The sequence below is a fragment of the Pristiophorus japonicus genome, chromosome 9 (genome assembly GCF_044704955.1).
Source record: "Pristiophorus japonicus isolate sPriJap1 chromosome 9, sPriJap1.hap1, whole genome shotgun sequence".
NCBI lineage: Eukaryota > Metazoa > Chordata > Chondrichthyes > Pristiophoridae > Pristiophorus > Pristiophorus japonicus.
Genome location: NC_091985.1, coordinates 38,392,837 through 38,407,760, shown reverse-complemented (window position 1 = coordinate 38,407,760; position 14,924 = coordinate 38,392,837). Strand labels below are relative to the sequence as shown.

At 46.2% G+C, this 14,924-nt stretch overlaps 1 protein-coding gene across 1 annotated transcript in view; it reads right to left on the bottom strand.

The window, feature by feature from the left end:
* Nucleotides 1–14,924, bottom strand: part of ryr2a (ryanodine receptor 2a (cardiac)) — a 924,147-nt gene that overhangs the window by 591,236 nt on the left and 317,987 nt on the right. The window contains exon 21 of the mRNA XM_070890953.1: nucleotides 11,740–11,932. Within this exon, the coding sequence (XP_070747054.1) occupies nucleotides 11,740–11,932 (193 nt within the window). The remainder of the gene's footprint in view (nucleotides 1–11,739; nucleotides 11,933–14,924) is intronic.

Here is a 14,924-nt window from a genome sequence, read left to right as displayed (position 1 = left end):
AGTCATACGCAGCGAGCGTGAGAGCCCATCGCTGTATGCGAGCTGATGCATTGGCATTGACAGCCTTGCTGTCTGACAGCAGGGATGTTAACGACTTGTGGTCCGTTTCTAATTCGAACCTCCTGCCAAAGAGGTACTGATGCATTTTTTTCACCCCATAGACACATGCGAGTGCTTCCTTCTCAACCATCCTATATCCCCGTTCTGCTTGAGAGCGCGACCTGGAAGCATAAGCCACAGGTTGTAGTTGGCCCTCAGCATTACTCTGCTGCAACACGCACCCAACCTCATAGGACGATGCATCACATGTCAGAACCAATTTCTTACGGGGGTCGTACAGGTCAACTTATTTGAACAAAGTAGGTTCCGCGCCCGATCGAAAGCCTGTTCCTGACAGTCCCCCCAAAACCAATCGCAACCCTTACGCAGGAGCACGTGTAGAGGCTCCAACAATGTGCTTAAGTTTGCCAGAAAGTTCCCGAAATAGTTCAAGAGTCCCAGAAATGGACGCAACTCCAATGTGTTGCAGGGCCTGGGCGCTTGTCGAATCGCCTCAGTTTTGGATTCGGTAGGCCGAATCCCGTCTGCAGCAACCCTTTTGCCTAGAAATTCAACCTCAGGAGCCAAAAACACACACTTAGACTTCTTGAGTTGCAGGCCTATTCAGTCCAGTCGGCATAGCACCTCCTTCAGGTTGTGGAGGTGTTCCTCGGTGTCACGACCGGTGATGAGGATGTCGACCTGAAATACGATCGTTCCGGGAATGAATTTGAGCAGGCTTTCCGTGTTTCTTTGAAAAATCGCGGCCGCTGACCGAATGCCAAATGGACACCTGTTGTAAACAAACAGTCCCTTGTGCGTGGTGATGGTGGTCAGTAGTTTAGATTTGTCGGCCAGTTCTTGGGTCATATAGGCTGAAGTGAGGTCCAACTTGGTGAACAGCTTGCCACCTGCCAGCGTGGCAAAAAGGTCCTCCGCTCTCAGGAGCGGGTATTGGTCTTGTAGGGACACCCGGTTGATAGTGGCCTTGTAGTCGCCACAGATCCTGACCGAGCCATCCACTTTTTGGACGGGAACGATGGGGCTTGCCCAGTCGCTAAATTCAATGGGCGAGATGATGCCCTCTCTCAGCAATCTGTCCAACTTGCTCTCAATTTTCTCCCGCATCACATACGGCACAGCTCTGGCTTTGTGGTGCACTGGTCTGGCGTCCGGGGTGATGCGTATCACTAATTTGGTACCTTTGAACGTCCCGACACCAGGTTGAAATAGTGACTCAAATTGCTGTAGGATCTATGAGCATGAACTTCACTCCACAGATGACATGGCGTGCACATCCCCCCATTTCCAGTTCATCTCAGCTCACCAGTTCCTCCCCAACAGTGCGGGACCGTTGCCTGGGACAATCCAGAGCGGCAGCCGGTTCACCGATCCATTGTGTGTGACCGCCAACATTGCACTTCCTAGCACTGGAATGATTTCTTTGATGTACGTCCGTAATTGCGTCTCAATGCATTCTAGTTTGGGTCTGCTAGCTTTGAGTGGCCACAGCTTTTCGAATTGTTGAACACTCATGAGTGACTGGCTGGTCCCAGTGTCCAGCTCCATGTGTACAGGGATGCCGTTTAATAGGACTTTCATCATCATAGGTGGCGTTTTGGTATCTGAGCTGTGAATGTTTGCCACATGAACCCGCTGAACTTCAGCATCCATTGATTTGCCCCAAGCGTCATCCTGCCTCGCAGGTCATTCATCTGGTTCCTCTGCCTCGTATATTAGCCTGGTTACAGGCTTTCTGCACATTCTGGCTAAATGGCCACTGAGGTTACAATTTCTGCAGACGAACTGTTGAAACCTGCAAGTCCTGGCAGCATGTCTGCCCCCACATCTCTAGCATGAACTGAGATTCCCATTATAGTGAACAAAAGAGCTGTTACAAGGCATTTCTCACTGACTGTCCCTTTGATTGCTCTTGAGCACCCTGTTAGTGGGTGTTAATGGCCCCATCCCGGGCCGCAATGTCCACTGTGATGGCGTAAATGTCCGTTCAGCCTGCCATTGTCTCTGTTGGGGTCTATTGCTGCCTGGGGTGTGTTGAACTGCCCTTGCCTGCCTGCGGGGCTCTGTGTCGCATTTATGATACTGACTCCCTGATCCATCGCCACTTTGGAGGCAGAATTGTGCGCGTATATTATCTTGGTTTCCTCCTCCCCCACCATAAAAGTCTGAGCCATCAACGCCGCTGCTTCCAAGGTCAAGTCCTAGGTCTCAATTAGCTTTCTGAAAATCCCAGCATGACCGATGCCCTCAATAAAGAAATCCCTTCGCATCTCCCTCCTGCAGGCGTCTGTGAACTTACAGAGGCTGGCCAAGCGCCGGAGGTCCACAACGAAATCCGGTATGCTCTGTCCTTCCCGACGTCGGTGAGTATAGAATCTGTGTCGGGCCATGTGTACGCTGCTCGCCACTTTGAGGTGCTCACCGATTAGTTTGCTGAGCTCTTCAAAGGTTTTGTCCACCGGCTTTTTGGGTGCAAGCAGGTCTTTCATGAGCACGTAGGACTTAGGTCCACAGCTGGTCAGCAGATGAGCCCTTAGCTTGTCGGCCACTGCATCTCCCAGCCAGTCCTTCGTAACAAAACTCTGCTGGAGCCTCTCAATGAAATCGTCCCAGTCCTCACCAACACAATACTGTTCATCTGTGCTGCCGGTGGCCATTCTCGTGGATCGTTGATTCCCGTTTAACGTCGCCAATGCAAAGTCCTTACACAATGGCACAAATCCACATGAGGCACATTCTATGGACAAGGTCACTCCATGACCTGAACCTTTATTCACAGTACCAAGAAGTGATGACCCTACGTGGGACCTCCCTTTATATACCTGGATGACCAGGTGAGGAGTGTCTCCCACAAGTTCACCCCCTGCAGTCAACGTGTGCATTTCTTACGTATATACAGTATTGCAATGTTGTTACATAAAGGTTACATACATGACATAGGAGGCGCCCTGGATTCCGTTGGAGAGGTGCGCTCCCATCCGGTGGGTTCCCACGCAGAAGATGCAGTCACATGTGACTGCTCAGCCAATCAGGTACGTATTTCACAGCTTTTCCATTAATAGCAATGAGAACTCCGCATCTACAAGTTCTCATTGCTATTAATGCAAAAAAGACCAAACACACGCTAATAAAAAATAAAAAACAGACCTCACATAATTAAAATTAATTGAAATTAAAGTTAATAAATGCCGTAGAAAAAAAACAGTATTTTTCCGATTTTTAAAAAAGTGTGGTAATTCGGGTTAAAAATAACATCCCTTAGTGGGTAGAGTTTTTAACAATAAAATGTGTTTACTTAATTTAATTTTATTGTGTTTTTATATGTTTTAAAACACTTGTACTTGTAAAAGTAGGCTATGCGCCTGCTTTTTCAGGCGCAAGAATTTTGAGGACATTTGCTGGGCAAGATATGGGTAAATCCTGCAATCTTGCCCAAGCAAATATCCTCGCTCCCGATATGCGGATCATCCAGCTTGACAGATCGGAAAAACCGCATTGTGCGCTGAAAACCAGCTTTTCCGATGCCTTCCCATGTACGTACACACTTCGTACGAGCCCGGGAGGTCGGAATTTCTACCCCATTATTCCAGCATCCTTTTTAAAAAATTACCCAGGGGGATAAATTTGCATAATTTGTGCCTCCAACGATTTCTTATCCAGGGCGTGGGGCCACTACCGCCTCCCGAGAGTTGACGGAGACGCAAACCGGCAACGCCCCACTCCCGCCGGAAGCGCCCTGTGCGCAGCGACCTGTTTTCGCACCGGAGCGGAAATTGACCGGTGCCCCATGATGCCGCCACAGGCGATGTTCGCGCCAGCCTCGCAGGTCGCAAACCGTGCTGCACTCTGCTCACAGGGCGAGGAGTAAGGGGAGGTGCGTGCCACCATAATGTCTCAATGGCCGACTTACCAGTCACGACCTTGCGTTGACGGTTTCGTGGGGTCTGTGCTGCCATGTTCTAGCCCAGCACTCCGCCTCTGTGCCGGGCTGCTATCACGGCACCCCACTACCCGGTAGAGAAGTGGTGGCCCCTTGTCCCATTGCAGAGCTCACAGCGTGCCCTCCCCCTTTAATGGAAGGGGAGGACCCTGTTCTCCTGCCCGCTGGAAAATTTCCGCAGTTAACGCCCAGGTCCCGCCCCCGAGAGGAAATGGAGTGCCCAACATTGCACTCCACTTCCTCTCGGGGGCGGTAACCCCAATTTTGCAGCCGGGTGGGACTTCCGCACTCGAGCGCTTAAAGTCCAGCCTCACCTCGGTTACTGCCCCCAAACGGGGCGCTACTGAATTTCAGCCCCTAAATCTATGAAAATGTTATATTGGACCAGGGATATGGATACAACACTAGCAATAATTCTCTGACCCACGCCCCTTCAAGCAAAGCTCCCCACTAGGTATGCAAGATTGCTAACTTTAACTTTAGGTTGCTAACCATCATTAAATTGAATTGCAATTAAAATGATGGTAGTTCTAATTCAACCCATTTTCCCATGTTTATTAAGTATCCACTAGCCATTCTCCCATGTGTTCATAGTGTAATTCGAGAAGACTGGTACCAGCGGTTAGGTATGGAATATCCTCACGATGCTATTTCGCAATATTAATCAGAACGACACATTCTAGCTGTAGGGAATACATGTGCAAAATTATTTAATGTATTATAAATTGCAATTTTGAACACTTGTTTGAGAAATAAAACTGGCGTTTCTACGAATCCAATAATACTGATATTGTCAGTGACATCACGAAGCCGCTTCAACTGATTTTCTTGTGTGCAGAAATTAAATTCATTTTTTTCCAAATGAAACTGCTCAAGTGCTAAGATTGCCTTCACTTCTGGGGCAACCATACCTTTCATTTTTGTGCATTTAAAAATTCAGGAGAGATTCCTAAGAATTGAAAAGTTTTTTTAAATGATGTATTTTATGCTGAGTTCTCGGAGGGTTGTAGGGCTGGAGGACGAGACCACTAAGTTCTGAAAAAGTGATCAGAAGAACTTGTTTACACGTAGCACCTTTCAGGATCTCGGAACTTCCAAAAGCTCTTTACAGCCAACATTTTTTTTTAAATGTATAACCACTGTTGTTAGGGAATTGCAGCTGACAATTATCGCACAGCAAATGAGATAAATTACCAATTAATCTGTTTTGGTGGAGCGAAAATGCCAACATGAACCAATTGGCCTGTTTCCATGTCATAATTTCTGCGTCTATCTATTTTGTGTCTTCCAAGGAAGGATAGTTAAGCCTCTGGTTATCATTACAAATTAGCCAGACAAATTAGCTACACAGGGAGGTAAAGGCACAATTCAATTCTTGGGAGTGGGGCCTCACCTATCAGAGTGTTTTGCAATCCTGAACCTAAGAAGATAATTTTGAGAAAAATCGCAAAACTCAAGAGGTTGGATTTTGTGGCCAGCAGTGAACAAACGACGTTACACTTGAGCTGGCCTGCAGACGGTCTATGAGGTTCTGCAGGGCAAGTTCCTGTAAGCCAAACATCTAAAAAGCGCAGAGTGCTCCACAGAGGATCTGGGACCTAAGTGAACAGGGAAACCAACTGTGGGGTACTTCAATCAGATTGAAGAATTGTTAATGAGCAATGCAGAGTCTAAAGCAGGAAGTGTCAATTAGAATATTTAATTCAATGTCAAATCAGGTACAGTAAGCAAAGTGAAGAGAGGGAAAGAAAAATTGGATTAAGAGAGAGAGACAAAAGAGACAAAAAGATAAGATTAAAAAAATGTATTTACTTTTTTAAAAAGTCACCAACAATAATTAAAAGCTGAAGATACGAGATGCCACACTTGTTAAAGTTAATTTTCAGTGACATAGGTTGTTTGGCAGTAATTAAAACCTATCATTCCATTAAAAGGGCACTTAAACTGGAATGGAGAAACCCTATGGGCCCAAAATTCCACATGGACTTTTTTTGGCACAGTTGTAGCGGTGCATCCGATTTTTTAGTGGCCGACTGCACCAAAAAAAAATTCCAAGTTTCGCCGGAATAAACTTTGAATTTGAAGCGGCACATATTGTCCTTAAGCTCTGTGGGTGGAGCTTAAGGTCTGCGCCGAAAAACTGAGGTTGCCTGGGTAACGAGGGACACACTGAAGGGCTGAGGATGGAAAGTGAAACATACAAGATGCAGTAAGAAATAAGAAATTGTCGAGCTATCCCGGGCCGAAAGGTCCCCCGCCCCAGGTGCTGGTGCCACTGCTATCCTGTGCTGAATGCCCCCCCCCCCACACCCCGCCCCCTGCCGGTGCTGCAGCTATCCTGGGTCGAAAGGCCCCTTCCCACCCCGGTGCTGTGTCTTCAGCTCCACTAAAACAATGGCGTCTTCTCTGCACCGATTTTCTTAAATGTAGATAAGGTTTTTCAGAACGGTGCACTGCGCTGTTTTTAAAAAAAATCCTACTTGTCCAAACTCGCTTAAATGATCAGAAATGGCACACCCGGAAGGTTCCGCCCCCAGTGACATCAAAAAATCGTGAATTAAAAAAATCGGACACAAGTACATGAGAATGACGCAGAAACTTTGGCGAAACTTGCAGATTTTATTCTGCTCCAAAAAAAAGTGTAGGCCAAAAAAACGGTGCAGAATGGTGGCAAAAATTCAGCCCTATATTTTTCTGGCGAGTTTAGTGCATACGCATCCAGTAAGTAGAACAACTTATCGGTGTTTCATGCGATGCAGAGTCTCTCGGTGAGATACTGATACAGTACAGTTTCTGGAGGAGCAAGGCAATGCGGTTAGCCTGATCTCGGCATTTAACTGCGCATGTGCGGTCGCTGAAAGTTGCTGCCCGATTTACTTTTCAATAATGGTGAGTGTCATTAGTCTCACCATTACTTCCATTGAAAATCCGGCCCCTTAACTTAGTTGTAAAAGAAGTTTACCCAGATTTGGTCTTGGCATAATAGAGGCGGCCTAAGGAATGGAGAAACAGTCTCCGCCCACACAGAGTATCCCTGAGCAAGCTCACACCACCCCGCATCCTGTGTTACTATCACCACGTCTATACACCATCAAGCGTCTGGGGGTACTTGTGCATGAAACACAAAAGATTAGTGTGCAGATACAGCAAGTGATCGGGAAGGCCAATGGAATCTTTGCCTTTATTGCAAAGGGGATGGAGTTTAAAAGCAGGGAAGTCTTGCTACAGTTATACAGGATATTGGTGAGGCCACACCTGGAATACTGCATGCAGTTTTGGTTTCCATATTTACGAAAGGATATACTTGCTTTGGAGGCAGTTCAGAGAAGGATCACTAGGTTGATTCCGGGGATGAGGGGGTTGATTTATGAGGAAAGGTTGAGTAGGTTGGGTCTCTATTCATTGGAATTCAGAAGAACGAGAGGTGATCTTATCGAAACGTACAAGATTATGAGGGGGCTTGACAAGGTGGATGCAGAGAGGATGTTTCCACTAATGGGGGAGACTAGAACTAGAGGACATGATCTTAGAATAAGGGGTCGCCCATTTAAAACTGAGATGAGGAGAAATTTCTTCTCAGAGGGTTGTTGATCTGTCGAATTCGCTGCCTCAGAGAGCTGTGGAAGCTGGGACATTGAATAAATTTAAGACAGAAATAGACAGTTTCTTAAACGATAAGGGGTTATGGGGAGTGGGCAGGGAAGTGGAGCTGAGTCCATGATCTACTCCTATTCCTATTTCTTATGTTCTTATGTAAAGCAGTGAAGATGTAGATAACGAGTTTGAGAAAGAAGCACAATGTCAATTGCAGTGTTTGGGAATAAGTTACCAGGAAGACCATTGACGCCACCAGTATAAGTGGTATGATGGGGCAATTGGGTGTGTTTCTGAAGAGTAATAGGGTGAGAAGATGCATGGATGGGGCTTGTAATAGGTATACATTAATACAATTGCTTTAAGAATGTTGTGGATTGTTACATCCTCTTCAGATATTTGAAAAGAGGGACAATTTTTTGAGCTGGCAGTGGGCAACCACATCTGCAGGGAACATGTATCAAAAAGTCAGGTGTATACTATCTACAATTATCTGTATGTTATGGGCATTATGTGCCCAAATTTCCAATATGTGCTGCCAACAGATGGGAGCCCCTGCCTCGCATAATTGTCCCTCAGAACGCCAAATATTTTGCTTAAATAGGTAACCCACTAAAACAGGATATTACCAGCAGTAAAAGGAATACAAAAAGCAAAGAGTGAAAGTTCCAAACTTCACAAAGTTAATCTGTGGGGGAAAAAAAAGATAATTGGACCCAAAGGCATTTTTCTGTTCCTAAAAAATCTTCAGTTGTCATAAGTTGTATGAGTTTTATGGTCTGCTTTAATTGGGAAGTTGTTACTGGGCAAGGTATATCTTTCATTCATTGGAAGACTGGACTCAATACTGGAGACAAACGGATGAAAACCAGAGCTAAAATCATTAAAATAATGGGGATTTCTGAGGCAGAATATTAATAAAGGGTAATGGCAGCATGCGCTGGAGACTGGTCAAAGTTCTATTGAGCAATAATGATGTATAAAGGCATCATATGAACACAAGTACAAGTTGAATGGTTCTGAAAACAGCTGTCCGATAATTCGGCAATACCATGAAATTCTCTGAATATCTTAAACTAAATGTAGATACCTGCATTCGCAACATTTAAGATGCTCAATTTCTAACCCTGCGATCAAAGGCTTTATTCTGAGGCCTGCTGACACACGAGTCTTTTCGATGCACTGGGACCAATTTTGGCTTGCTGCAGTAATTGGGGCGGGGAGGGAGGTGGAAGATTGCGCTTGTGCAGCCTGCCGATCACAGCAACGAATATCCTGAACCATCTCATGGTCAGGTCTCATTAGCATGCCACCGGTGAGCCACAAGAACCCAATGGGTGCTCTGAGATGCTGGTCGGGGAGGCCAAAACATTGTGTGGTTCCTATGCTGAGCTTACCAGGGGGTGGGAAGGGGGTGCGGCAAGTTAAGGGAATGCTCGAAGGGGTTGGGCCCATGTAGATATGCTCCTCCCAGCTCTGCAATACTGAAAGAAAAAAAAACATTGGCCATTTTTGGAGCAGGCTGCATCAGTCCCTTTAAGGATCGTAGATTGGACCACCCCATGTCAGTAGATCAATGGGCAGGGTGTGCACTGTTCTGCTCATTGGTCCAAGAAAATTGGCACAGGAGAGCGATGGTCAGCCATTTTGAGGCCTCCTCAGAAATCCAGTTGGGCGGGCATCGAGCGGGACTTTAAAAAAAAATTAACATTTGGATAACGCTTCATCTTCCAGCATTAACGTTGCGGTAGACATAAGAAAATCAGCCCTACGCACGACCAGTGGGTTTGGCCTATTCTCAGCTGTTTGCGTAACTGGCTACCCTGTAGTATTTATATAAGAACATAAGAATTAAGAACAGGAGTAGGCCATCTAGCCCCTCGAGCCTGCTCCGCCATTCAACAAGATCATGGCTGATCTGGCCGTGGACTCAGCTCCACTTAACGCCCGCTCCCCATAACCCTTAATTCCCTTATTGGTTAAAAATCTATCTATATGTGATTTGAATACATTCAATGAGCTAGCCTCAACTGCTTCCTTGGGCAGAGAATTCCACAGATTCACAACCCTCTGGGAGAAGAAATTCCTTCTCAACTCGGTTTTAAATTGGCTCCCCCGTATTTTGAGGCTGTGCCCCCTAGTTCTAGACTCCCCGACCAGTGGAAACAACCTCACTGCCTCGATCTTGTCTATCCCTTTCATTATTTTAAATGTTTCTATAAGATCAACCCTCATCCTTCTGAACTCCAACGAGTAAAGACCCAGTCTACTCAATCTATCATCATAAGGTAACCCTCTCATCTCTGGAATCAGCCTAGTGAATCGTCTCTGTACCCCCTCCAAAGCTAGTATATCCTTCCTTAAGTAAGGTGACCAAAACTGCATGCAATACTCCAGGTGCGGCCTCACTAATACCCTATACAGTTGCAGCAGGACCTCCCTGCTTTTGTACTCCATCCCTCTCGCAATGAAGGCCAACATTTCATTCGCCTTCCTGATTACCTGCTGCACCTGCAAACTAACTTTTTGGGATTCATGCACAAGGACCCCCAGGTCCCTCTGCACCGCAGCATGTTGTAATTTCTCCTCATTCAAATAATATTCCCTTTTACTGTTTTTTTTTCCCCAAGGTGGATGACCTCACATTTTCTGACATTGTATTTCATCTGCCAAACCTTAGCCCATTCACTTAACCTATCTAAATCTCTTTGCAGCCTCTCTGTGTCCTCTACACAACCCGCTTTCCCACTAATCTTTGTGTCATCTGCAAATTTTGTTACACTACACTCTGTCCCCTCTTCCAGGTCATATAATGATACAAGCATCATTCAACACCTCTGGTTCCAAATTGTTTAGCTCAGTAAGACATTGATGGGGAGATAGCAATGTGGGGTATTTTTATTCATTCATGGGATATGGGTGTCGCTGGCAAGGCCAGCATTTATTGCCAATCCCTATTGCCCTTGAGAAGGTGGTGGTGAACGGGTGCAGTCCGTGTGGTGAAGGTACTCCCACAGTGCTGTTAGGGAGGGGGTCAGGATTTTGACAGTGACGATGAAGGAACGACGATATATTTCCAAGTGAGGATGGTGTTTGATTTGGAGGGGAACGTGGAGGTGGTGGTGTTCCTATGCGCCTGCTGCCCTTGTCCTTCTAGGTAGTAGAGGTCGTGGGTTTAGGAGTTGCTGCCAAAGAGGCCTTGGCAAGTTGCTGCAGTGCATCTTTTAGATGGTACACACTGTAGCCACTGTACGTCGGTGATAGAGAGAGTGAATGTTTAAGGTGGTGGATGGGGTGCCAATCAAGTGGGCTGCTTTGTCATGGATGGTGTTGAGTTTCTTGAGTGTTGTTGGAGCTGCACTCATCCAGGCAAGTGGAGAGTATTCCATCACACTCCTGACTTGTGCATTGTAGATAGTGGAAAAGCTTTGGGGAGTCAGGAGGTGACATACTCGCCGCAGAATACCCAGCCTCTGAACTGCTCCAGTTGCCACAGTAATTATGAGGCTGGTCCAATTAGATTTCTGGTCAATGGTGACCCCCAGGATGTTGACGCTGAGGGATTTGGTGATGGTATGCGGTTGAATGTCAAGGGGTGGTGGTTATACTTCCATTTGTTGGAGATAGTCATTGCCTGGCAGTTGTGTGATGCGAATGTTACTTACCTATCATCAGCCCAAGCCTGAATATCGCCCAGGTCTTGCTGCATGTGGGTATGAACTGCTCCATTATCTGAGGAGTTGCTAATGGCACTGAACACTGTGCAGTCATCAGCAAACATCCCCACTTCTGATCTTATAATGGAGGGAAGATCATGGATGAAGCAGCTGAAGATGGTTGGGCCTAAGACACTGCCCTGAGGAACTCCTGCAGCGATGTCCTGGGGCTGTGATGATTGCCCTCCAACCATCATAACCATCTTCGTTTATGTTAGGTATGACTCTAGCCAGCTCAACTGATGTAACTGCAGCAATAGTGTATCATTTCCAATATATTGGGACTGGCATGCCTGTACTGGCAGAATATTGAAACATGGGATGGTTCCTGGCTTGCTCAGATGTCTACCCTAAATGATTGACACGCTGTTACACAAATAATTAATTGAAATAAAAACAGGAATGGAGAAGGCGTTAAGAATTACTAACTTTACTCCTGTAGAGAAGCTGACCACGGGAAAGAAGAGTCCATCGGTATTGAAATTTTCAAACATTCCCTGAACTGGCTGCCCATTAATACGGAAGGAAATGCTTGGAGCGCTTAAATCCAGGCAACAGCTAACAACATCGTCCGCTCTCAGCAGGTGCTGATTTGGTGAATTTACTGTCCGAGCGATACACCCTAAAGGAAAAAAATGACAAATTAAGATAATGTAACGTAAAGTTTCCTACAGGCTCCAATACTCCATTGGGTAGATTTTCCTCTTTAGAAAGAAAAATGTTCGGACATGATTATTTTGATAGTTTTAACAACCCATTTAAAATGGCAGCTTCTTGCTATTTCCTCAGATCAAATTTGTGTTATCGATGTCATGGTGGGCAGAAACACAGCTAATCATGGCTCACCTGGAATAATGCCAAGAGCACATTTCTCCCACACCTAAATTGGCACTTTACCAAGGTGGCAAAACTGTCTTTAATTCAGAGTGAGTAAAAACATTGTGAAACTCACCCAGCAAATCCAGAGCCTGCCCTGACTTCCAGTGTCAGCCCTCCAGACCCCGTGAGACTCATAATTTCAGCCCACGCCTTCAACTGAATGAATTTTAAAAGTTGACAATCGTGCCACTCTTTATAGGGATTTGAGCATTTGAAATTATAAATATTGCCACTTTTATAGATCAATGGAAAAATATGCATATACTCCAATGAATGAGCTTGTGGCCACATTCTCAACATCAGCCCTAAATCCACCAATCACTATGTTTCAACAATAACTCCTCACTGTGCCAATTTTGCCCTTTTTTCACGTGACTAACTGCTCAGGCCTACAGCAGAGTCGAGGCACAGGCTGTATATTCCTTTCCGGTATCAAAGAAAAAGTGCATCATAAGTACCTGCCATGGCACCAATTTATGTCATGACCAACGTTTCCTGCAGGCTGCACTAGGTTCTGCGCAGCCGGTTTCTTTCAAAGCGATGTCCCCTTAAATTTTACTGCATGCGCGGTATTTCCAATGTAAAAGCCGGTGAGATGCCCGTGAGGGAACTTGCCGATTATTGCGCGGCCACGCACGCGCACAGCTTAGAGGGAACATTGGTCATGACAGAGGCACTCAGAAGGTAAAGCAGCTCAGCATGCCTACAAGATACATCAGGGATCTATCTTAGCTAATAGCAGCAGCTGGGCCATCGCAAACTGATCATTTCATGTTTGAAAGAACAACATGCATTTCACAACCTCAGGATGCTTTACAGCCAACAAAGTACTTTTGAAGCGTAGTCACTTTTGGAATATGGGAAATACGGCAACTAGTTTGCGCAGAGCAAAGTCCCACAAACACCAATGAAATAAATAGCCCGTTTATTGCAAGGGGGATAGAGTATAAAAGCAGAGCAGTCCTGCTACAACAGTACAGGGTATTGGTGAGGCCACACCTGGAGTACTGCGTCCAGTTTTGCTCTCCGTATTTAAGGAAGCATATACTTGTATTGGAGGCTGTTCAGAGAAGGTTCACTAGGTTGATTCCGGAGATGAGGGGGTTGATTTATGAAAAAAGGTTGAGTAGGTTGGGCCTATATTCGTTGGAGTTCAGAAGAATGAGAGGTGATCTTATTGAAACATATAAGGTAATGGGCTCAATTTTCCCCAAGCACGTTTTCTGGCATATTGCCAGAGTTACGCCATTTTTCTAGACCAGAAATGCACCAGAAATAATTTGCCAAAGTTTCCCCGATGTATAATTCAAATTTGGCGCTGCGCAGCATGTCCAGTCGCCTCGGGGGGGGGGGGGGGCGGGGGAGAGGGTGGAGCCGGTTGTCAGTGCCGAAAAATGAAGCTGCACCTTCTGCGCATGCGTGGGGAATAAAGGTTACATTTTTGACATTGTTACAATGGACACGCATGCGCAGTACAGCTCAGATTTGAGAATCAGCCATTTTTGAAGAGCCAGTTGTGTGTGTGAGAACGTTGAGTGCTGTGTGAGAGCATTGGAAAAATCACAGCTGCAGCCAATACAAGATGCAACACGGTGCAAGGACCAAGAATTTCTTACAGGAAGAAGTGGAGGCACTAGTTACTGTGACTGAGAATAGATGGCAGGAGCTGGACACCAGCAGAGGTCACATAAAAATTCCACCCAAAGAAAAGAAGAAACGCTGGAACCAAGTTGCAGAAGATTATTGCGCAGTGGTGACCACCACGAGATCTGGAGGCCAGTCTAAAAGGTGGCAGGACCTTGGTCAAGTAGTTAGTATAAGTAATATTTTCATTTATTCAATGGAATTGCAATTGTAAATGTGACCAGCTGTATTTGTCTCATGCAGCAGAAAGACACCCTCCCTAAAAAGTTGCATTTTCATCTTTGCAGAGGAAGGTGGCACATAATAAAAGGGAAAGAACTCGAACAGGAGGAGGCCCGGCAAATCTGCACCCACTGACACCCTTGGAAGACAGGGTCGCTGCTTTGATGGGTCCTGCCTTGAAAAAAGCAATCCGTACTGCACAAGCTGGGACCACACTCGAGGGAGAGGGTAAGTCCTGCAAATTCATCATGGTCCTTCAAATCGGCCTGCGATGTGTGAGCCTACTCCTGCCACCCACCCTGCGCCCTCCTCTGCTGCTAAACATTTGACTGTTCTGTTATATTTTGCAGAACTGGAGGCCAACCCTGATGATGCAGAAGAAAATTCAGATGTGGATCAGCCTGAAGAGGAGAATATCTTCCAATCCAACCCTCCAGACCAACATGGGGTGAAGGTGAGGGAGAGTGATGGAGCTGAATGAAGCTCCCACTGTTGTACTGATTTTGGAGGAGGTGTCAGTCATGGAGGTGACAGCCCCTTCCGTGACGAGTGGTTTGAGTGTTGGTGGGACATTCCATGTTTTCACACCTTCTGAGTTTGCAGGTCTCAGTGGTATGGTGCACCGAGGCACAACCAGGGCTCCACCGTCCCAGACTGCGGGTCCCAGTGGTGGGGTGCAAGGCACACCCATGGGGAAGAGGGGAAGGAGAGCTCAACCGCACTCTCCTGAGGTTCAGGATCTAACCGATGTGGTTCAGATGATGTCATTGAGTGTGGAGAGCATTGACCTTACCCGATCACTCCTGGACGCCATCAGTGGGGTGAGTGATGAATTAGCAGGACTGTCAGGAGAAGTAACACCAATGACA